The sequence below is a fragment of the Bacillus rossius genome, chromosome 3, assembly GCF_032445375.1.
Source record: "Bacillus rossius redtenbacheri isolate Brsri chromosome 3, Brsri_v3, whole genome shotgun sequence".
NCBI classification, from domain to species: Eukaryota; Metazoa; Arthropoda; class Insecta; order Phasmatodea; family Bacillidae; genus Bacillus; species Bacillus rossius.
The window spans coordinates 97,613,000-97,636,564 of record NC_086332.1 but is presented as its reverse complement, the minus strand read 5'-3'; the positions used below and the strand labels follow the sequence as shown (position 1 = coordinate 97,636,564).

The 23,565-nt window shown below is 37.1% G+C and overlaps 1 protein-coding gene across 3 annotated transcripts in view; it reads right to left on the bottom strand.

The window, feature by feature from the left end:
- Positions 1 to 3,392: 3,392 nt before the first annotated feature.
- Positions 3,393 to 23,565, bottom strand: part of LOC134531065 (dynein axonemal heavy chain 6) — a 491,808-nt gene continuing 471,635 nt past the window's right edge. For all 3 annotated transcript variants that reach the window (XM_063366584.1, XM_063366585.1, XM_063366587.1), the window contains one exon: positions 3,393 to 3,725. In XM_063366584.1, the coding sequence (XP_063222654.1) occupies positions 3,496 to 3,725 (230 nt within the window). In that variant the 3' untranslated portion in view covers positions 3,393 to 3,495. The remainder of the gene's footprint in view (positions 3,726 to 23,565) is intronic.

Genomic DNA, 23,565 nt, shown 5'->3' with positions numbered 1-23,565 from the left:
ATATTTATTTAAAAAATACAATGTCTGGAAACTGCCTGGGCAAGCACTGCTTGCCTTGCTTGCCCTGACGAGACGCCACTGAAATACAAATACAAATATAGATACGCACCGGGCGTATCACCGCTGTAAATACTAATTAACATAGGCGAAATCTAGCAAAAAATTGACACACCTTAACATGCATATAAATATACCAAAAAATTAGCAAATTACAAATTATGGGTTTACAAGCCCTTCTCAGTTAAATCATTTTCTAACGGTCGACGCCTTTTTTCTTCTAGGTCTGGCAGGGATTGGGTGAAACACGCTGAACGTAAAATCCCAGTTTCAGTTTTATTAGTCCGTTAATTTAAATCCCAAAAATCCACAAATTATAGTTTCGCACCAGGGGTCTAAAGAGTCAACGGGGCAGTGGCACAATTACCTCAGATCTACTATGAGCTCCGCTAGACTATAAACTTGGCTATATTGTAGATTGAACAAGAATTGGCTGCTAATATTGATTTTGACAAAGTTATTTCTGACTTCGCTGCTCATAAGGCCCGTAGAATCCGCTTGTAAAACCGCTCATCCTATTTTAACTTCAATAAAAGGTACCTCATTGCATGTGAAATTTAATTTTAACTAAGCACTTATAGAATGGGGGCGGCAAAATGGGTCTTCCGCCCCAGGCGCCGAGATGGCACGCTACGCCACTGTGCAGTACCCGGCTTTGCCTGGGCTGAACACCGGGTGATATATTGTCCGCGAGTTACAGCAAAATGGATAGCGATATGTCCAGTGTGTTGGTCATTAATAAATGACACATAATTACTGTTTGTGTATCTGTGACCTATGATTTTCTGTTTACCCTTGGCGATCAGTTGAAAGGTTTAGAAGTTGATGCACTACAGCGCCATCTAGCGGCGAGTTACAAAAAAAATGGATGATAAAAACACTTCGATGTGCCAACTTTCATAGCGATCGGTCAAATGGTGTAAGAGTTTATCGACGTCATACATACCAAAATCCAATTATATATATTCTTATATTTCGAAATTTTGGGGCTTTCACTTTTGCGGAAAGTGGATGTTCAGGACCTCGAATGGTTCGGAACACTCCATTTCGAAAAAAATGATATTTGAAAATCCTGAAATTTTTGAGATTTTGGGGCTTTGTCCCCAGAGGGGGAGGGGTTATTTTGAGGACCCTGAATGGCAGGTAAACACTAAAAATGGAAAGAGAATGATTTTTGAAATTTTCTAAACTTTGGGGCTTTGACCCCTGAGAAGGGGGGGGTGAATTTTGAAGACCCCGAATGGCTCGGAAACACTCCAAATCGAAAGAGATATAAAGGAAAACTTTTTACCTACCTATGAATAATTTTCTGAATAAATTAATAAATAACTCTATGTTTAAGAATTTACGTACATACATAATATTAAACTTCAAACTATACACACCAAAAAAAACTAAGGATGTTTGTGAAACTATTTTTTATTTGTCATAATGTTTAAAACATTTGTAGGATTTGTTGATATGTAAAACTATGGTGGCCATATTCCGCTTATCCAAAGGAGTATAGAAATTAATAGAGATTTCACTCCTTGTACACACCACAAATCTTTGAATTAAGTAAAAAAAATAGTCCAAAATGAAAAAAAAGTATAAATAACAACTAATTTGTCAAAAAAGTTTATTCAACTGGAATGACAATATTAACATCCACCTGAAATTTAATAGAAGTAGGTAGGTAAGAATAAATAAATAAATAAATAAATAAATAAATATATATATAAAAGAAAATAAATGAAATTAAAACACACATAAATAAAATTATCTCACACTCAACCAAACATAATGTTTAATATGAAATAAAGGATGATGGCAATTAAACGTAACTATTCTAATTAATAAAAAAAAATCGACCTACCTGAAATAGTAAAATTCAAATTTTTCAACAATACATTACATAATTGATAAATATTTCTGGTCTTCGGTCTCAGTAGCCCTAAGACTCTTGACGCTCAGCAGATAAATTATAAACACTAAACCAAACTCCTTGCAAATAAGTTATAAGTAGAGGTACTGTAAAAAAAATAATTTAAATTGTAATATACAAAAACGGTATTGAAAATTGAAACAGATATGGCGACACTACAAACTGTCAAGATCTTTATTTTTTCCTTACTCTCTACTTAGTTCCTTACAATAGAAAAACGTAACGTAATGGCTTGAAAGCTATTGCTCGGCAGGCATAGAGGAATGACACTAACAGTTTGTATATCTATGACACACATTACATAAAATTAAGATATATTTTTTTAACCAGTTTAAAGATTATTTTTTCAGACAAAAGATAGCCTATGTCCATCCCCAGGATATAATCTATCTCCTTGCCAAATTTCATTACGATCCGTTCAGCCGGGAAAAGGTAACAAACAGACAGACAGACAGACAGACAGACAGACAGACAGACAGACAGAGTTACTTTCGCATTTATAATATTAGTATTAATACTAAAAAAAATAGTTATTAATAATTACAGGTGTTATTGCTATTTAATAAAACATATGGTATACATTAAAGATAAAATAACTTTCGAGGAAAATATATAGCATAAGTTGAATGATAACAGAGCAGGAGACTTCTAGGGCAGGTGTCAGGGTCTAATATCATGCGAGGATAAAGTCTTTCAAGATAGCAGCCGGCTAATGGGTTTCATGACTGGGATAAAAAATTTTTTCTTTATATGTACAGAACATAAAACCAAATATTGTCATTCTGTATGAAGGAATTTCACCAAACTTTGTCCTGAGAAGAAAATCAGCCAAAGTGTCTCAAATAAGTCAGCATCACAAAAAAGATTAAATTTGTTATAGTATTTTTAAAAATCATCTAGTGTAAATTTATATTTCCTTCATATTATGTATATAAACTTAATTACAGCTTTTCATAAAAGTTGGGAATAACAATTCTACAACGTAATCCATACTTATAAGTACTTTACGATAAATTTAAAAAAAAATATATTCAAAATTGTATGATAAGTGTTTAAATACTAAAGTGAATTCATTTTTAAACCAAAAAGTTGCAGGCTTAGATTTGAGCGTTGAGTGGAGTGTTTTTCACATGGCCAATTATATGTCGCTCTTTCAAGAGTAACCTCTAAAGAAAACATGTTTTTATTGTCTAATGACAAAAAAGCTGTGAACGTTGTATATAAAGACATTCTGTAGTATATTTAGTATCAGCATTGCCCCCGTGCAAAGCCAGGACGGGTCGCTAGTTTTGTATATAAACTGAATTACAGCTTTTCATAAAAGTTGGGAGCAACAATTCTACCACAATTACATTTATTTCACTTTAAGTTAGTCATTTTTAATCATGGAACTTGTACTTACACTACCAAGAGGTGTGAAATTTTTTTTATTGTACATTTTCAGGTACATTACAATGACATCACAGTATAAAGTACAAAACAACAAGCACCATTATGAACATTGATATTGACTGTCAGTCAGTTATCTGCGTGACCAAGGCCGTGCCTTTCAGGATCCAGTAGCTCTGCTCCTCCTTGGTGGGCAGCAGCACGGCCACCACGAAGTTGGTGCTGTGGCCGGTGGTCGACAGCACGCCTGCGCGTGCCGTCGTCTTGTACAGAGGGCACACGTACCTCGTCAGTGTGTTGTCGACAGTCTTCTTGGGCAGCAGTAGCATTACTGGGAGAGCCGGGTTCATTTCACCTGCATTAAAAATACATTAGTATCCATCCTGCTTCATTTAAACATTCCATGTTAAATCTGATTGCATCTAACACCAACACACAGTTTTGCAGAGATTTGTGATACTCAGTAACTCTAATTCCTATTCCAAAAACACAAATGTGATGACCAGGACTACTCCCTCCCTAAGCTCTATGTGCCTGCCCTGCTTCAAGCCCCCTCTCCACCCACACTCACCCTCTATTCAAACCTCCTGCCAACGAGTGAGTGTGCGTGTGTTTGTCCGATCCCACAAGAGATAAGTAGAACCTGTACCATACACTTTGTTTTTTTCAGCTTAACGGGGTCGGAGCAGCATACAGCATAGACAGTTTTGGAATGCACCCCTAAGTGGGTAGTTTATTTTGAACTTAATAAATAATTATTAAAATAAGTAAATGTTTTTAATACTTAATAATTAATTGTAATATATCATTCAGTGCTCAAAGGTTTTTTTTTGTATTTCTTTGTTGCTGCAAGCAATTATAAACAGCCTAAAAGTAGTTCAACTACTTCCAGCTGCCATCCGGTACCCGGGGTAGGACACAACTTAATGCACGTCATCAACTTCACTGTTCTTTTTCCCAAATAATCTCTTAGCATCCACCGTTGTTAATGACTTTTTGAACCTTTTTCTTTATATTCGAGGCTTACCCCGGGTAGTAGATTGTTTAATTAATAATTTAAGTCCTGGAGGACATTTCAAATTGAATGACGCGACTTAGCTTCTAGGCCAGGCCACGCGGTGTCCTAGTCCATCCCTAAACCGGTTGAATTGCAATTAGCATCTTTCACAGCTTATTGCAGTCCACAGCACGTCTAATTAATTATGTTAACCCCCATGACATGAAATGTTTAATTATAAGTACTTAAAGACATATTTAGGTATAGCTAGGCCACATTTACGTGGGGAGGAAGGGGGGAAGGGGGTGGTGCAAACCGGGCATCTGCCTAAGGCAGCAGATTTTAGGGCTGGCGAAATTTCTGGAAAGCTGTCCAAAAAAGCATGGATATTAAACATCTAATTCCTAAAATTTAAATCTCCCACTCACAGGGAAATATATATAAATTGACAACATGGGCAATGCTGATTAGTTTCTACACTATGCGCACATAGTGGCAACTGGTGGTGACAAAGCGAAACACTCAGCAATGGTGAGAATCTGTTAGCACATGATCATGAAAGAAAAGAAAAAAAAATATCAAGAAGTGTGTTTTGTTAATTGTTAATGTTAATATTTTCATTGTTATTAGCTGAGGTAATAAATAATTTGATGTAGTGATTATACTTGTTTCTTTTATACTTTATAAGATGGCATTCTGGCATTGTGATATAATAGGTTATTTTTGAATTGTTTAAAGTTTTTCACCTGTTTACAACAGTTTTCTTTGTTTTCTCAGTTTCAGTTTCAATTATTGTCACTGAAAAATAGGACTGGTAGAAAGATACTTAGTGGAGCTCAGTATCAATCACTGGCCAAAGAAAAAACAGAAAGTGAAGTAGCAGCATTGTAAAATAGTTATACACCTTGAATTGTTTATGAAATCGACCTCAAAAGTGTGCAGGTCAAGAAGAAGAGCCCTCCTCAAGCGAAGCTTTTAAGTCCAGGGGGAAACAATCCCCCCAAATAAATATAAAGAAGATGAAAAAAAAATTTCATCCAACGAAAGTGAAAATGAAACATCCATCATTGTTGACAAACTCTTCACGATCAGTGCTAATTCTTTTCTTTAGGAAAAAAACTGAAAAAACACAGGACTATTGCAATGAAAATGATGTAACAAAATAAAGAAAGTGTCTTTTCTAAATAAAATATCAGTTTAAAGATGGTACCACAAGACACTGTACTAGTGCATTTTTTCAGAGAAAGCTGGCAAACAATGAAATTATTGATAGAGATTACTTAGTATAGTCTGAAAGTCAGGGAACATTATATTGTGTACCATGTACTCTGGGGGTGTAGGCTAATGAGAAATGATAAAACACTTATTTTACATTAACATCAGCCTTTATTCTTCGCCATCTTACATTTCACCTGCCGCCAACCTCGCACTCCTTGCAGTACCAACCTAGCACTCCTCACATCTCCCTTTTTCAATAGCATAACATACACATTCTACGCTGTTCCTGTTGCAGTAAGGAACATACAAATTGACTCTAACTAAAGCAACATACCTACAAATTACACATTTTTCCTTTTACATTAAAAATACATATCAGCACATTGCATTTGCTTCAAGGAGTTTAACCAGCTATGAATAGAAATGGGCACTCATTGAACAGGAATTTTAGGCTGTAAAATTTAGTGAAAGGTTTCATGAATTTACATATGGGATGCCAGTAATAGTTCACAGTGACCATAAACCACTTGTAGGTATCATGAAAAAGGACTTGAATGCTTTTCACCTCACAATCAAAATATTTGGCTTAAATTTCTGCGGTATTGAATAACAATTGTTCACAAGTCAGGGCCGGACATGTATGTAACAGACACTATGTTTCTGGCATTTTTGAGAAGTGATGATGAAGATAACTCTCATTATTACTTGCAGTTTTCAGTTCATTAATTGTTTTTCATTATACCCATGTCTGAATTAAAAAAAAAAAAGCCAGTCATTGGGACTGTCAACAGAAGTGAAAACTTAAAAATTTGTTTTTAAATGTGTAATATGACATAATTTCTATGTCAAATGTACGTAAGAAAATGATTTTGGTATTTATCAGTACAATGTCAGAATATCATTTATCCTTACATCATTTTTTAGTCACAACAGATGTCAGGGGTATGTAAAAATTACATAAAAATTCATTACCTAGCTATGACTTACCAGTGATGTCAGACCTAGGTCATGTATTCACGTGGTCAAATTAACTTCACTTACTGCTACTACAGCATGTCGGTGATGCAAACTCAAAAGATTTTACCCATCCAAAAGAGTCCAAAACACACATGATACAGTTGAGTATATACAATGTATTAGTGTATATATGTGTATACATGTACACTGGCCGCTGCGATTTGCCAGTCTAGCGCAACACGTCACTAGCATGTCGGTGACGCTAACCCATAAGTTTTGCCCCCACAAAAAATCGCTCAACGTGGCTAAAGAAGTTTTCACTTAAAAAAGAGCTGTTACGAGAAGCTACATCACAGGATCCCCAATTGTCTGCCTCGTGAAGGTTATTTCTGATGGCTGCCCTGTTTCAAAACAATGATTACCAAATTCCTGTAAAATGTTTTGTAGGTTAAAGCATTTGTTAGAAGGTGGTTGATGGCTTGAATTTTGTTGGGTTGCAAATATTTGTCCCTGTCTGAAACCAGGCATACTCACTTTAATTCATCAAATTTACTTAGGGATCAGTAAATGTAAAACCAAAGCCAGAGCCAGAGAGGCACTTTACTGGCCTAATATGTCTCAGAGCATTAAAATACTTGTTGGTGGCTGTGAAGTTTATCAAACCTACAAACTATGCCACACTAAGGAGCCAGTGTTGCCACATCCAATACCTGAAAGGCCTTGGGCTCATTTGGGGATGGATATCTTAAAATTTGGATTGAAAAAAAATTTCTTAGTTGACATTGCTTACTATTCTAAATGATTGGAAGTGAAAATATATACAGACAAATCATCAACTGAACTAATCAAAATTTTTTGAAGAAGTGTTTGCTAGTTTAGGTTGTTCCATATTTAATTGTCTCAGATAATGTGCCTTTCAATTAAGAAATTTGCTAAATGCTGAAATTTGAAAGTTCAAACCACTAGTTCGCACTATCCTCTTTAATGGGCTTGCTAAAAAAGCAGTAGATGTTGCAAAGCGTATGTTGTGGAAGGTATCGGTTTGTAAAATCCCTGTTATGTATGTTATGTATGTCTTTGATATTATGTCTATGGAAGACACAGTGGTGGTCGATTTCCGGTACACAATAAAGATGGCTGGATCTACAGGTGTGTGTGGTTAATTTACCAAGCCCTCAACATCAGACACAACATGGCGCTGCGGACTGACGAATTATGGTACAGTATGGTCTATCACGGGGCAGTAACAGAACAGTGATTGTGTGCAGATGGTATTAACCGTAGTGATAATTTAAACGCAGATCGAAGTGTTGCAAGGATTTGGTCCATTCAAGAGCGGTACATAATGCAATCCCTGAAACCGCCAAAACCACTAAGTTTGGAAGGAGACTTAGGTAATAACTAGAAATGATGGAAGCAGTTATTTTGTGTGTATCTAAAAGTGTCGGGTGAGACGAATAAAGACGATGACGTGAAGATTGCCATTTTGTTGCACGTTATGGGTGAAGAGGCTCAAGACTTGTACACCACGCTCGATGTGCCTACTAGTGTCTAATATTCAGACTAAGTTTCACCGCCGAGTTCCAGAACATACATGTGGTAAATCTGGATTAACCCATGATAAATTTAAGTGTCCTGCCTACAAAGTAGAGTGTCACAAGTGTCACAAAATAAAACATTATGCTCGAATGTGTAAGTCTAGACAGAATGTACAACTAGTCTCAAAAGTAGGAGAGTCACATAATGAAACAAGTGTTTCTGGGTCACAAGACCTAGTGTTGGGTTGTATTACAGGAGAGGAAACTAGCATCATGGACCGTCCCATAGTAAACAAACCCCAAGCGGTTAACCCAATCGATTGTGACGTCCTTAATGGCAAATGCTCCTGCAATAATGTAATCTGTGAATGCAAATGTGTTGCAAACATTCTTAGTGAAACAGCTGAAACTGAAGTCAGTACACTATGTAAAAAAAAATAATGAAACTAGTGATAGAGGGTTCTGGGATACGGAATGGTTTTGTAAACTTAAAGTAAAAGAGCTGGATGGCTATATTAAATTTAAAATTGACACAGGAGCACAGGTGAATGTAATTCCTAAGTGTATATATAGGAAGTTACACTTATGGAAAGATGCGTTGCATGCAACAAACACTAAACTGAAAACATATTCGGGGACAGACATAACAGTTTTGGGTAAATGTTATTTATATTGTAAAACAGAAAACAGCGCTCCAAAAGTCTTGGAATTTCATGTTATTAATGTAAATAATTTTCCACCTATTATTGGGTTAGTAGCAATTCAACAGTTAAGAATACTGAATAGGGTCGATGAGGTTAGGTTGGACAAAACTCCAACAACTACACAGACTGTAGTTCAGAAGTTTGCCGATGTATTTGAGGGACTTGGAAATATTAAGGTGAAGCCTTGTGAACTAAAGATAAAGCCTGAGTGTCAGCCACAAGCATGTAGGTTTAGAGGAATTCCCTTCTCATTGCATGCAAAGCTAAAAGAGGAACTAGATAGGATGCTTGAAATGGGAGTGTTAAAGATAGTCAACGAACCCACGGAATGGCTCAATCCCATAGTGCTGGTTAGAAAGCCCAATGGAGACATACAGTTGTGCCTAGATCCTCAACCACTGAACAGGGCTATTCAAAGGGAATATCAGAGATTACCCACTTTCGAGGAAGTGTCAGTAGAATTGCTGAATGCTAAATATTTTAGCACACTAGATGCTAATAGGGGTTTCTGGCAAATACAACTGTCAGAGGAGAGTTCAAAGTTGACTACTTTTGACACATCTGCATATGGTAGGATGAGATTTACTTGATTGCCATATGGTCTCTCATGTGCGCCAGAAATTTTTCACAAAATATTTAGTGATCTGTTCAGTGACATCCCTGGAGTAGAAATTTACATTGATGATATCATTGTGCATGGTACGACTTTGCAAGAGCACGATGAGACCCTACAATGAGTCTTCACTAGGGCAAGGGAGAATAACGTAACATTTAATAGAGGCAAATGTCAGTTTGGGGTAAGTGAAGTCAAGTACATTGGTCATGTCGTAGGTAGGGATGGGATTAAAGTTGATAAGGAGAAAGTGACGGCTGTACAGGAATTCCCAGAGCCAACTAATAAGAAAGAGTTCAATAGGTTTTTAGGAATGTTAACCCATATAGGGAAATTTGTTCCAAGGCTAGCTCAGCACAGTGCTGACCTGAGAGAATTATGCAAACTAGAGACCCAGTGGAATTAGACACAAAAGCATCAGCTAGCCTTTCAAGACCTAAAGTTGATGCTAACACAGACTCCCATTTTGCAATATTACAACCCCAAGGAACCACTTACGCTGTCAGTCGATGCATCCAGTAAGGGGTTAGGAGCAGTATTACTACAACCAAAGGGACCAGTAGCCTATGCATCAAAAACACTTAGTACAACACAACCAAATTTTGCTCAAATCGAGAAGGAGTTACTAGCAGTATTGTATGGTTACGAGAGATTTCACCAGTACATCTATGGCAATCGCGTAGTTGTAGAAATTGATCATAAACCACTCCAGGCGATATTCAATAAACCCTTAGACAAATGCCCCCTGCGTCTTCAGCGAATGCGAATCAAGCTACAAAATTATGAGATTACACTTAAGTATGTACCTGGCAAAGAGCTAATTGTTGCCGATGCTCTGTCCCGAGCTAGTTTGCAGGATAGAAAATGTAATATCATGGAACAGGAAATAGCTGCTCAGGAGGGTTTGGTAATACATCACATACAGGCAACACAGGACACTATGAACAAAATACAATTGCATACCCAGCAGGATGAAATGCTCAGTCAGGTAAAAGAGTTAGTTTTAAAAGGGTGGCCACCTTCTAAAGAAAAATTACCTCAGTCAGTCAAGCCATTTTGGGCATATAGGGACGAGCTTGTAGTACAAGGTAGCTTAGTTTTCAAAAACAAACAAGTAGTCATCCCTACACTAATGAGGAAAAATATTCTGCAGCATATTCATTAGAACCACATGGGAATTCAAAAGTGTAAGCTTCGTGCTAGAGAATGTGTATTCTGGCCTTTTCTAATGAAGGAATTAACTGATTTAGTGAGTAATTGTACTGCCTGTAGAGCAACACAAAATATGAACAGTAAAGAAAGTCATATGAATAAAGAAATTCCGCAGAGGCCATGGCAGATCCTAGGAGCCGATATAATGCATTATGGTGGCGCTGACTATCTCCTGGTAGTAGATTCATATTCTAAATACCCATAGCTAGTACAATTGAAAGACCTCAGTAGTGCCCACACCGTTACACAGTTGAAGTTCATTTTTGCCATACATGGCATTCCAGAGTTATTGTATACTGACAATGGTCCACAATTCCGGTCAGCTGAGTTCACACAGTTTGTCACGGCGTGGAACTTGCAACATAAAACTTCCAGTCCCATATATGCGCAGTCTAATGGATTGATTGAACCTCACATCCAAACGATAAAGAAAATGTTGAAAAGAACAGTAGGAGAGGAAGGTAAGGACGTAATGTTAAAACTACTGGAATATCGAAATACCCCGATTGGTACACACCTACCAACACCAGCACAGCTGTTTTTCAGTAGATGTTTGAAAGGTTTGTTGCCCTACCAGCAACAAATGTTTCACCCAGAGATACAACAAAGCATAGTTCCTGAATTACTGGATAGGCAGGTGAAACAACAAACAAGTTACAACAAAAATACTAGAGAACTGAGGCAACTCCAGGCAGGGGATACAGTGCAGGCAAGGAAAGGGTATGTTTGGCAGAGGGGCCAAATATCCAAAATATTGGATAGACCACGTTCATACAGAGTAAGGGTGGGTTATGGCTATGATATAGAATGGAATAGGAAACACCTCATTCTGGATAGTAACAAGACTCCGTTGGTGAGGTGGGGATATGAAGAAAGTAATATGAATCAAGTAGAAGGGGAACAAGATAGAGGGGTAGGGGCAGAGAGAAGAGAAAGTAACCAAAGTGAATTTCGGGGATTTTGTGACAGAGATCAAAGTATGCCTGTAACAAAAGGGTTTACGGTGACCCCCATGGACACCGAAACAGAGGTCCAACATAAAGTAAGAAGTGAAAACCAATTGTCGACTAGTGAAGCTCCAATAGTTCATACGAGGTCAGGCAGAGTTGTTACAAGGCCTGGCTATCTAAAGAATTATGTGTAAACAAAAAAAAATGTATGTAAAGGATAAGATAAGGATGTGTATTTTTTTTTTTTTTTAGTTCTTTTATAAAAAAAAAAGGGGGATGTTATGTATGTTATGTATCAGTCATCAGTTATGAATCAATTGAAATGTGGTGCCCTGCTTGTGTAATTGCAGTGGCTATAATGTCTTCGTCTGCAAGAAATTATGAATGTGTTTTTAATTGTTAATCACAAAAAAAAAAAGGGAGATGTTATGTATGTTATGTATGTCTTTGATATCATGTCTATAGAAGACACAGTGATGGTCAATTTCCGGTACACAATAAAGATGGCTGGATCTACAGGTGTGTGTGTGGTTAATTTACCAAGCCCTCAATATCAGACACAACAATCCCCTTGTAGTTTGGCACTACTTGAATACAGAAATACTCCTATTCCTGGTATTCAGCTTTCCCCAGCTCAAATGCTGTTGCACCGTCAAGTGAAGTCGAAAATTCCCACTCACTCAGACCTGCTTGGACCACACATTCATGTTGATGTTCCTGATAGATTACAGGCTCGTCAGAAGAGTCAGAAGTTATACTTTGAAAACCCTCCCTGAACTGTTTCCAAATCAGTCAGAATTTATCATGGCACTAAATGGTACCTAGCCACTATTGTTAGTAAGGGGTTGTCCATTAATCACGTGATGTTTTTTTTAGCAAATTTTTAACCCCCTCTCCCCCCTAGTGATTTGTGGTGAGGTTTCAGACTACCCCCCCCCCCCCCGCCAATAAATCACGTGTATTTTTTTGGTACAAAATATTTTTAAAAATTTCAGAATATTATCTTTAAATATAGGTATAATCTAATTTAATTCTGGAAAATTAAGCACAGTGATAAAAATGTCCAGACACACATTAAGGTTGCAGGTTTATTCTCACTGGCTTAAAAATAATAAAGGAAAGGCTTATATGTGATATACGCATGTATTCGGCGCCAAAATCACAGTCTTACTGGAGACTGGCAAGCCGAGCCGGGTGGTTCATGTTGCGGCGGGCGGGGATATTGTTGCCTGGCTACGGCGAGTCAAGGTCACGCGTCCCTTTTCGGTTTAGTAGAAATCGCGCGAAAAAATAAATACACGTGATATCTCTCTACACCCCCCCTCCTTCCTTGTGATATTTCGTGATTTTTTCCGACCCCCCCCCCCCCCCCTTTTCGAGCCTCACGTGATTAATGGACGATTCCTAACTATGATGTGCCTCGCTCGTATTTACTTAAGATATTGGATGGCACCATTTAACAGAGAAATAGAAAACAATTAAGGGTAGTACCTTGCTTTGTATATAATGTGCCTTCAGGTTTTGGCACAGATTTGTCAAGAGACCATAAACATGTTACTACTTTGATAGATCCAGGTTTTGCTACTGACCGTGGTGATGAAGAATTAATGTCCGATTCATTGCTAACCCTTAGGCCAGGTAGGGCTATTAGAAGACTTCACTATTTAGATGATTATGTAAATTAGTTGTCCTTAAACATATTTGAGTTGTAAACTTATTGGTATATAAACAGTCTGAAATGTCTAGTAATTGTCATGTAAACTAATTTTAGTTTATATTATGGCCTCACTATTTAGAGGATTATGTAAATTAGTTGTAATTTTATTGGTACGTAAACAGTCTCAATTGACTGCACTAATGGTTATGTGAACTGATTGTATATTGTACATAAACTTGGAATGCAAACGTCACTTCTTGTCCAGCCACGTATAGTGAGGAAAATGTAAGATGCTATGTTGGGAACATTTCAACGAACATCTGGTCAGCAATGTGGAATTGCGTGACAGGTAGACATATAATCAAGTGTTTGCACATGCACACCTGCAAGGATTGAAGATCATGATAGCTAAACCAACAGTTAACTTCTTATATAAAACAATCCATATGTCTATAAAAATTCACTTCTAATGCACAAGGTGGATATGCACTCATTTTTACAGAATTTTCAACAGGAATAGGAATGTCTTTAATCTTGTGTTGTGTGTCACTTCGGCTGAGGATTCGACACCGCTTCGAACTCGTAAACTATGAAAGCTAGAGTAGAATAAATATACCTTAGTAGAGCAGACTTTGCTCGTGGTTGTTACATATGTCTCACCCAGTTAACATTTGCAGTGATGACGTAATGAGTGTTGGTGTGAAGTGTCAAACTGAAGTCAGTGAGAGCTATAACTCTGAAAATAATACACTGATTTGCATGATTTAAACTTAAAGTTGCTTGTGAGTGGAATAACTATAAAGTTAGTAACTTCGTTTTTGGAGCCATTAATCATAAAATGCCTAAGCAAAAACAGGTTAAGTTGGAGAAAAGAAAGAAAAGTGAAATTGCCCGAGGAGAAGCAATTAAAAATGCAGAGAATGGTCATAAGTATTGAATGAGGGAAAAAGTAGCCAAGAGAAATAAACCACTGGAGCAAAATGAGGCGTGAAATTTTGTGATAGAGCGAGCCTCAGTCATCTACCTCGCATGATACGAGGAATGCAGAAATTTGTTTGGTAAAGTATGTGGATATACTCTCTGATGATTCTGATGTTGATATGAAGACAGTTGAGCCAGTGGTTGTGAAAGATGGGCCGAGTTTGTCGTGATTTGGTGTCACAATTTTTTTGATGTCTCACAGTTTTTCTGGCGTGGCCGCCTGACTGTCAAGTAAGACGTTCATCGAATTCACATCAAAAATAAAGCAACATCAATTTTGTTAAATTATTTTGTTATACAAAATTCCCGTTCACTACAATGGAATTTCATGAGATAAACCCCTCTCGGACTGTTGACCAAAATACAGTCCACCCAGAATTTTTTATTTTATTTACAGAGGAAATAAGATTAGTTAAAATCTAAGAATTAGCCATCTTTAATACTGATATACAAGCAATTTTTATTTGATTACTATGCAGTGCCAAATACGCTCATTGCATTACTGTCAATACAAACTGACAGAAAGAAACTTCATGCCAGTTTTAATACCAAGAGTACAAAAATAGCAAGAAATATTGTCGCGGGTTGAAATTTTGCAGGGTTGTTGAAATCAAATTTAGGGACTTTACTGACGGGACTCTGGGCTGGCTGCTCTGTTCTTTTCGTCAGCGCAAGTGGCGTGACCATGTAATTGGGGCACGGGGCCGGCGCGGCGCGCTGCGGGCTTGCAGAATTTTGTTTGTTTGTTTGGCCGCGCGCTGGCGCAGCCACGGGCCGCAGTTACTGGGGCGCGCTGTCGTAACAAGCCGCGCGGTGTGGCCTGCACATTGGGGTAGAGGGGGGGTAGTCTTCCCAGATGTTCTAGTTAGTTGTTTAGTAAATTTGACTTCAATAACGAGCTTTTGTTATGGTAGGCGCGGCAGGGCGCGCGAATTTAAGCGCAAGTGATTGGTGACTCGGGGCTCACTCAGGCGGAGGCTATGCGTCTCACCTGTGGTCACGAGTTGTTAGTTCGTTCGTGATGTAGGAATTCAGGCTCACTCAGGCGGAGGCTATGCGTCTCACCTGTGGTCACGAGTTGTTAGTTCGTTCGTGATGTAGGAATTCAGGCTCACTCAGGCGGAGGCTATGCGTCTCACCTGTGGTCACGAGTTGTTAGTTCGTTCGTGATGTAGGAATTCAAGCTTTCGGGCGGAAGCTATGGTCGACGCCAGAGGCCACGAGTCGTTTAATTTAAGTTAGGTCATAATGTAGTCGTTAAGCTTTCGGGCGGAGGCTATGGCCCTCGTCAGGGGTCACGCGTCATAGTTTTTAAAATGTAATGTTCGTTCGGGATTTCAAGGGCAGGAGAGGCCCCTACGTTATTTTTTTAAAGTAATCGATCAAGAAAGGCTTTTCGGAAAATGTGAGTATGGACTTATCTTTGTTTTAATTTTAAGTATTAATTATGATTTGAGGTATTCGGAAGGACTAGGGAAGTGTTTAGTGAAGTTCTCTCATTCTCTCTCTTGTAAGGTCGTTCAATCGTTAAGGAAGTAAAGAGATTATTGTTTTAAATGGTAATCCCGCTATTTAAATGTTCTTTAAAATGATGTTGAGTATTTGACTTTAAGAATAAAATAATTTTAATTAAGTATTATGTTATTTTGCAAAATCTCCTTAGTTCAGCTCTCACCAGACATCCTGTACGGGATGACGAACCTATGATCCTAGGTACAGTAAAGTATTTTATGAAGTTAAGACTAGTTGATGCCAAGCGAGTTGTTTCTATGTAAAGAGCTACGATTCTCTCTCCCCCCTCTGAAAGTGAGACGTGGCAGAAATGGTGGAGGCGCCGGGTAGGTGCACGTGACAGAAATGGTAGAGTTCGCCGGATAGGTTCTATTTCTGGAGAGAGAGAGAGGTAGATTTTTATGTTTATTATTAAGTTAGTTTCAGCTTCTGATAGCAGGTTATTAAGAGTTTACTTGAGGAGAGGATTACGGAATTTTAGTCTATAGTGGAGGAAGTCTTTGAGATTTTTTTTTTGACGTAACAGATGTTTATTTGAGGATACTTGTAAGGATAAAGTTTATAGTGATAAGTTGTTTTAAGTCGTTGAATTTATTGTAGATTTATATCGGGGATTATTACGTGAGGAGAATACGTTATAAGTTAAATGCTTAATAGAGATAATGCAAGTGGTTTAATTTAATTGAAATTAATTTTAAGATTGTAGGTTAAGAGAGTTAAAATTTAAAATAAAGTTTTTTTCGTAAATAGGAATTATTTTCAAGTGAAGTTTGTTTTGCTGTCGTGCGCGTAGGAGACGAGACGTACGAATTAAATCAGTCGAGGGAAGGATAAACGTTAGAAAGGAATTAAAGAGAAAACGAGAGTTTATGTAAAAGAGAGTTATAGAATTTATAGTGATGTTTTGTTTTAATTAGAAAAATGTTGAGAGTTGTTTCAGAACGACACGTCAGTGGACGTGGCAGAATGAACACGTGACGGGGAGGTGCTGAGACCTAGCGGAGAACGGAGGAACCGCAAGCGAGGGTTGGCGCACCTGATGGAATTCGGTGACGTCACGGGCTCATAAGGAGACGTGGACAGGCCGTGACCTTGTTTTGATCAGCTGTACGGTAACTTAGCGATAAGAAAATAGACTATTGGTTAAATAAATTTAAATTTAAGTGTGTTTTAGGAGAAGAGGAACTTTCAGTATGTAAGTAATTTATTTTAAGAAGTGTATGATGTATAGGCTAGAAGTGTTTCGTTGTAAGTTGTTTATGTTTTTGTTAGTTAAATTCTACCTCGGTTTTAAAAATATTTTTTTGGGATTTGTAAACATTATTAAGGAGGTACACTATAAAATCGATAAGCATTGAGAAAAGTGGGAAGGATAGTTTTTGTGTGTAGAGGGAATTTACTCCAAGGGAACAGAGAGACAAAATTAATGTTTTCATTAGGGCGAGGGACCCTAAGGTGAGGCGTTGTGTCCCTGGGAAGAAAGGGAATTGTAGCGCAGACCATAGGAGATGGGCTGGCTACGTGAATTAAGGGTTAGGAGAATCCTGAGAGTTGTGAGTAGTTTGGGGCAGGAGTTCCCCATGGTAGTACCGAAGTGGCTATCCTGTATGGGATAGGGTACCATTTCAATGAAGTTTGTTGGTGGGGTTAGAGCCCCCTGTGTAGTGGGCCTATAGCAGATAGGCACTACAGTGAAATTTTTGGTTATTTTGTGAGGTAAATTCCCTGGAGGTTAAGTAAGATTGGATTCAGTTAGGAAGGAGGGAAATGAGAAACATTGCTGTAGAGAGTTAGTGTACTTGCCTAATGTGAAATTGAATTTTACTAAATTAATTTAGGAGAAAGTTTTGTTCGGTAAATAAATAATAATGGAAGATAGCTAGATAATTAATTAATTTTTTTTGAGTAAGGTGTTTTAAGTAATGAAATAAAATAAGGTGAAGTAATTTGAATAATTGGGGAGGAGTTTCTTTAAGAGTTTAGATAATTGTTTTTGAATTTATTGAGATATTCAGCCAGTGAAGTTTGAGTGTGAGAGATACAGTGAGATTTTAAGGAAATCGGTTGTTTATTAATTAGGACAAATGAGATTTTATGATTAAGAGTCAGTAAGCATAGTTAAAATTTACGACATGATATTTGTTGACAGTTTACAGTTATTAAGGAGAAAACAGAGTAATCTATTTATTTTTATTTTAAGGGTTTGAAGATAAGATTATGAATTTTTTTTTTGAAAGTTTCTTGGGCATGTTTGAATAATTTTTATTTGGATTTTAAGAAATTACAGAGAAAATTTAATTGATTTACATTAGTTTGGAAGTATGGAGGTTTAGTGTTCGATTAGCCCTAACTTGATGGTCGGATCCCAAAAGAATGCCGTAAAACCGATAGCCAATTGAGAGGAATGCGGTAGGCGCTTGTGTAGAGAGGGGTTGTGGGAAAGCTCCTTGGGACTGATGGCAGATCAGGGGCCCTAAATAGTGTGTGATGCTGTAAAACCAGTGCAGAGAAAGCCTGGTATGCTTAAATTTTTGGGCACAGGTTATGTAAACCTGGGGTTCCATGGGATTTAGTCATGTTAGCTGCTGTGAGACATTAAGATTTCCAGGCTCCATAGTAAATTCAATGTAAATTTTTGTTTTCTTAAAATAATAAATTTGTTTTTAATTTTTTTTGAGATATTTGATTTGTAACAGTGAATACAGACCCCGAGGAATAAGAGTTGTCATGCTGTGAGAGGAGAAGGTGGTAGGCCTAAAAGGGTACAGGCACCACAGAGGTTATGTGCATTGCATAATTTAAATATAAGGAAACTTGAGAATTTGAAATTTTGTTGTTGGTTTGTACACCCATAAGAAGAGTATAGGCAGAATTTTTATTGTTATGAGATGTCTAATTTAATTGAAAAGAAGAAAGTTTAAAGATGCAAGGTAACATTATTATTGTAATAATTGAAAGAGATTAAGAGGTAGAGAGAAATAGGCAGTTTTTGTTTGTAAGTACTAAAGTTTACATATAGAAATTTAGTAACTAAGAATGAATAATAAGTTAAGTCTAGTGTAAAAGTTTTTTTTAAGTTTGTTAAGTTAAGAGTCATAAGTAAATTTTTTTTGAGAGAGAATGTCTTTGATAGGAAGTATTAGAAACTTATGGGAATTTTAGGGTAACATAAATAATGTAGGTAATGAATAATAAATAGATGGTAGGTCTTAAGTTAGGATTAACATTTGAAGCAGAATTTAATTAAGAAGAAGGAAAATAAATAGGCCTAATGAAAAGAACAAAAAAAGGATTTTATGGTAAAGCATTTTTTTTAAGTAATAAACAATGAATAATAATGTTGTTTCAGGGTAATGTGTACTAATAATACAATTGTTTTTTTTAGGACCAAAGAACAGGAATTATGTAATTTAAATTAACATGTATTTTTGAAACTGTTACAGATTCCTTAAGATGAGCTGAGCAGCAGTCCAGTTTACAAGATGACAAGAGTTCGAGAGACAAGATACAAGATCACTGAAACAAGAGCCAAGACTGAAGATTCAAGAGAAGAGAAAGCTGGCAGCCATGGACTTACAAGTGGAGATTAATAAGGTCATGTAAAGTTTTATTTTTTTTTATGGAAGACAGTAACTGGAGTTTTTTTTGTTATAAACATTATTTACAGAACTTTTTAGGTTATAGTAATGTGATGGAACTAGTGAGTTGTGGTAGCTGTCAAAAAGAACTAATACCTTAAGTTTAATTTTTAAAGTTAATTTTCTTAATTTACAGAGGGATTAGTAGTTTTTTTTAAACCTTATTTAGGTTGGAATTTAAATACAATAGCTTATTATAAATGTGTACGAACAGTTCAAGTTCACAGTACTGATAGGTAGGTCAGATGATCTTATTGATTTTGATGATTTGTTGTTTTGAGTTGATTTTTAAGTGTTGTGAATTAGACAATGAAATAGTTCTGAAAACTTAAATTATTTCAAGCTAAGAAATAGTAAAGTTAATTGTAACTCAAAGGACACCAGAATTTAATTTTTTTTTAATTAGTAATGTTTGAAAATTTTATACTTTACAAGAAAGGTTATAAACAAACAGATCGGATGGAACAAGGATGCAGTAAATCACAATTTCATTTAGAATTATTGATTAGCTTTTGAGGTTATGAAGTAAAAGTAATTATAATTTAAAAGTTTGAATAAAAAAATGTTTTTTTTTATTTGTTTGAAATAGAAAATTTAAAAGTTAATTAGTCATGATCTAGGTGGGTGATGGGGTGGGAATTGGCCACTCTTTTTCCCTATAACCTCCCTAACATGGCCTTCTATTACAACTAACAGAAATAAAGAAGAAGAAAAATGAAGAATTATTAGTTAGAATGTTTCTTTCATGAAGATACCTGATGAACTTTTACTGTTTGGAAGAATAGAAGCAAGGTTAGTCAGATATTTTTACTCAGAAGAAGAAGAAGATAAAGCAGTTTTATGACTCGACAAGCCAGAGATTGGTGTTTCCCCTCTGCGCTCCTATTGACTACGTTGTTTACTCTCATGGGATAGCTGGTTCGGCACCATGGAGAGAGATTGGTGGGCATTGTGGTTGCCCCCAGAAGAAAAGAAGAGTAGAAGAGGTTATGGGTGGGTCATGTGAACTGACCTTCAACCCAGTTACTTCGTGGGGACTATTTGCTGTATAGAGAAGATCAAGACTCAAGAGGTAGGGAAAATCATTGGAGGTCATGTTTCCCTTCCTTAAGTTTTTCCTATCAAATTATTTGCCTGATTAGATTATGCTAAGGGTGGGATACTTTATGTTAGCAGTTGAATTAATTAATTTTATTTTTTTGTGTGTTTGCATCCTTGCCCATCGATTGCAGTTTAGTAGTTAGTTTTGTATTTGTCAGGCGTGATGGTAATGCCTGTTGATGATGTTTCAGAATTGTAATCTGTTCGTGATGAGGATGGCACAACTCCGAAGCAGATGTGGGGAGAAGTTGTGAGCTGCCCTGGAAGCCAGTCCAGTAGCTGTTGGAGTTGAGTGGTGTTTGCTGATGGCCAGCCCAGGGAGCTACTCTTCTCGACAACACTGACTTCGAGGAGTTGCACCAACCTTCACGAGATAAGAGTTTAATTAATTGAAACACTGTAAGGACACTTAATTTTTTTTGAAGAACGAAAGAAGTATGGTAATAAACGGAAACCGAAAAAAAAATAATAATAATAATTATCAAGAATTTGCACATTGTTTAACGAATACTGAGAAACTAAGAACAGTAATTTAATTTGTAAAGAGAGCTTCACTAACAGAACAATTTTTTTAGAATTGAGAACTCGAGCCTCTGAAGGTTCCTGTGAGAACAAACCAGATAAAAGTTTTACATTTAATTTTATGAATACTTGTTGTTTTAAAATAAATCTTATGCAGAATCTAGATGTATGTTCAGACAGCAAGGAACTAAGAAAATTATTATTTTTGTGAAATGAGGAATTTATAGTTATGGTTTAATGGAAAAAGACAATTTGTAATTTTGAGGTAGCTCGATGGGGCTCGAGCTCTGTGAGGGGAGGGTTATGTCGCGGGTTGAAATTTTGCAGGGTTGTTGAAATCAAATTTAGGGACTTTACTGACGGGACTCTGGGCTGGCTGCTCTGTTCACTCGTCAGCGCAAGTGGCGTGACCATGTAATTGGGGCACGGGGCCGGCGCGGCGCGCTGCGGGCTTGCAGAATTTTGTTTGTTTGTTTGGCCGCGCGCTGGCGCAGCCACGGGCCGCAGTTACTGGGGCGCGCTGTCGTAACAAGCCGCGCGGTGTGGCCTGCACATTGGGGTAGAGGGGGGGTAGTCTTCCCAGATGTTCTAGTTAGTTGTTTAGTAAATTTGACTTCAATAACGAGCTTTTGTTATGGTAGGCGCGGCAGGGCGCGCGAATTTAAGCGCAAGTGATTGGTGACTCGGGGCTCACTCAGGCGGAGGCTATGCGTCTCACCTGTGGTCACGAGTTGTTAGTTCGTTCGTGATGTAGGAATTCAGGCTCACTCAGGCGGAGGCTATGCGTCTCACCTGTGGTCACGAGTTGTTAGTTCGTTCGTGATGTAGGAATTCAGGCTCACTCAGGCGGAGGCTATGCGTCTCACCTGTGGTCACGAGTTGTTAGTTCGTTCGTGATGTAGGAATTCAAGCTTTCGGGCGGAAGCTATGGTCGACGCCAGAGGCCACGAGTCGTTTAATTTAAGTTAGGTCATAATGTAGTCGTCAAGCTTTCGGGCGGAGGCTATGGCCCTCGTCAGGGGTCACGCGTCATAGTTTTTAAAATGTAATGTTCGTTCGGGATTTCAAGGGCAGGAGAGGCCCCTACGTTATTTTTTTAAAGTAATCGATCAAGAAAGGCTTTTCGGAAAATGTGAGTATGGACTTATCTTTGTTTTAATTTTAAGTATTAATTATGATTTGAGGTATTCGGAAGGACTAGGGAAGTGTTTAGTGAAGTTCTCTCATTCTCTCTCTTGTAAGGTCGTTCAATCGTTAAGGAAGTAAAGAGATTATTGTTTTAAATGGTAATCCCGCTATTTAAATGTTCTTTAAAATGATGTTGAGTATTTGACTTTAAGAATAAAATAATTTTAATTAAGTATTATGTTATTTTGCAAAATCTCCTTAGTTCAGCTCTCACCAGACATCCTGTACGGGATGACGAACCTATGATCCTAGGTACAGTAAAGTATTTTATGAAGTTAAGACTAGTTGATGCCAAGCGAGTTGTTTCTATGTAAAGAGCTACGATTCTCTCTCCCCCCTCTGAAAGTGAGACGTGGCAATATTTACAATCCAGCATCACCCTAACCCCAAAATATGTTCTAACACCTGAAACACGAAGGAAGAAAAAAAGAAAAGAAAAAAAAGACCTCTCAAAAGCAAGCGTCTTTTAAATAGAAAAGAAATATCACAAAATAGTTACTATTAACATAGATAACAGTAAAACAGTAAAAGAGCAGTAACAAACTAGATTCACATTACTGAGCACCTGGATTTGAGTAGGACCATTCTGATTTTGGTTAATGTGGTTTTCTAAAACCACTTTAAACAAATTTTGGGATAGTTCATTAGTTTAGACCAGAATACAGCATCAGATTATGTAAAAACACAGAGAACAAATTATGAACATATAATTAATTGATTTTAAAGCATCTATTATCGAGCTGTATGCTGATGTGTGTATAATTTCCTGCAAGTATAACACAGGCTGGCAGCCTGTCAATTAAAGGTTGTTTGTAATAAGCTTACAGGGATGGTTGTCAAAAACATAATTAATGTACAGTAAAGGGTAAAACTGTATTGTACGGATTAGCGCCAAAAAAAATCGTACAAATATGAAATAACTTTCATTATATGCTCTTTTACGTCCTCTTTTCAGAACCGCCTGCGGAGATTAAAAATTCCAATTACTTTTGGAGATATCGCCGTTCTTATTTTGCAATACAAGCCCTATGTAATCATTCGAGCGTCGCCATTTTATATTTTGCCGTGTGTGCAAAACGGGACAAAAGTAGATTAGGTCAGGTCAGCTACATTATAAATAATTAAAAACTGAACGGACATGAAAATTATATAAATTTATTTCAATGGTTGTTTAGTTTTAGAGCATTTATAATGTAGCTGACCTAACCTAACAAACCCGGAACAAATGATTAACAGTAGGAACGAACGTAATTTTTTTTTACGCGCAACAATATAATAAAAAATAACACAACAAAATTTGAAACGTTAAAAACTCACCTAAGTTGGAGGCGGGTACATTTCCTTCGCACTTAGTAAGAAATGATGTAGTCGTTCACCTACGTCGCGATACCTCCGACGGAACATGAA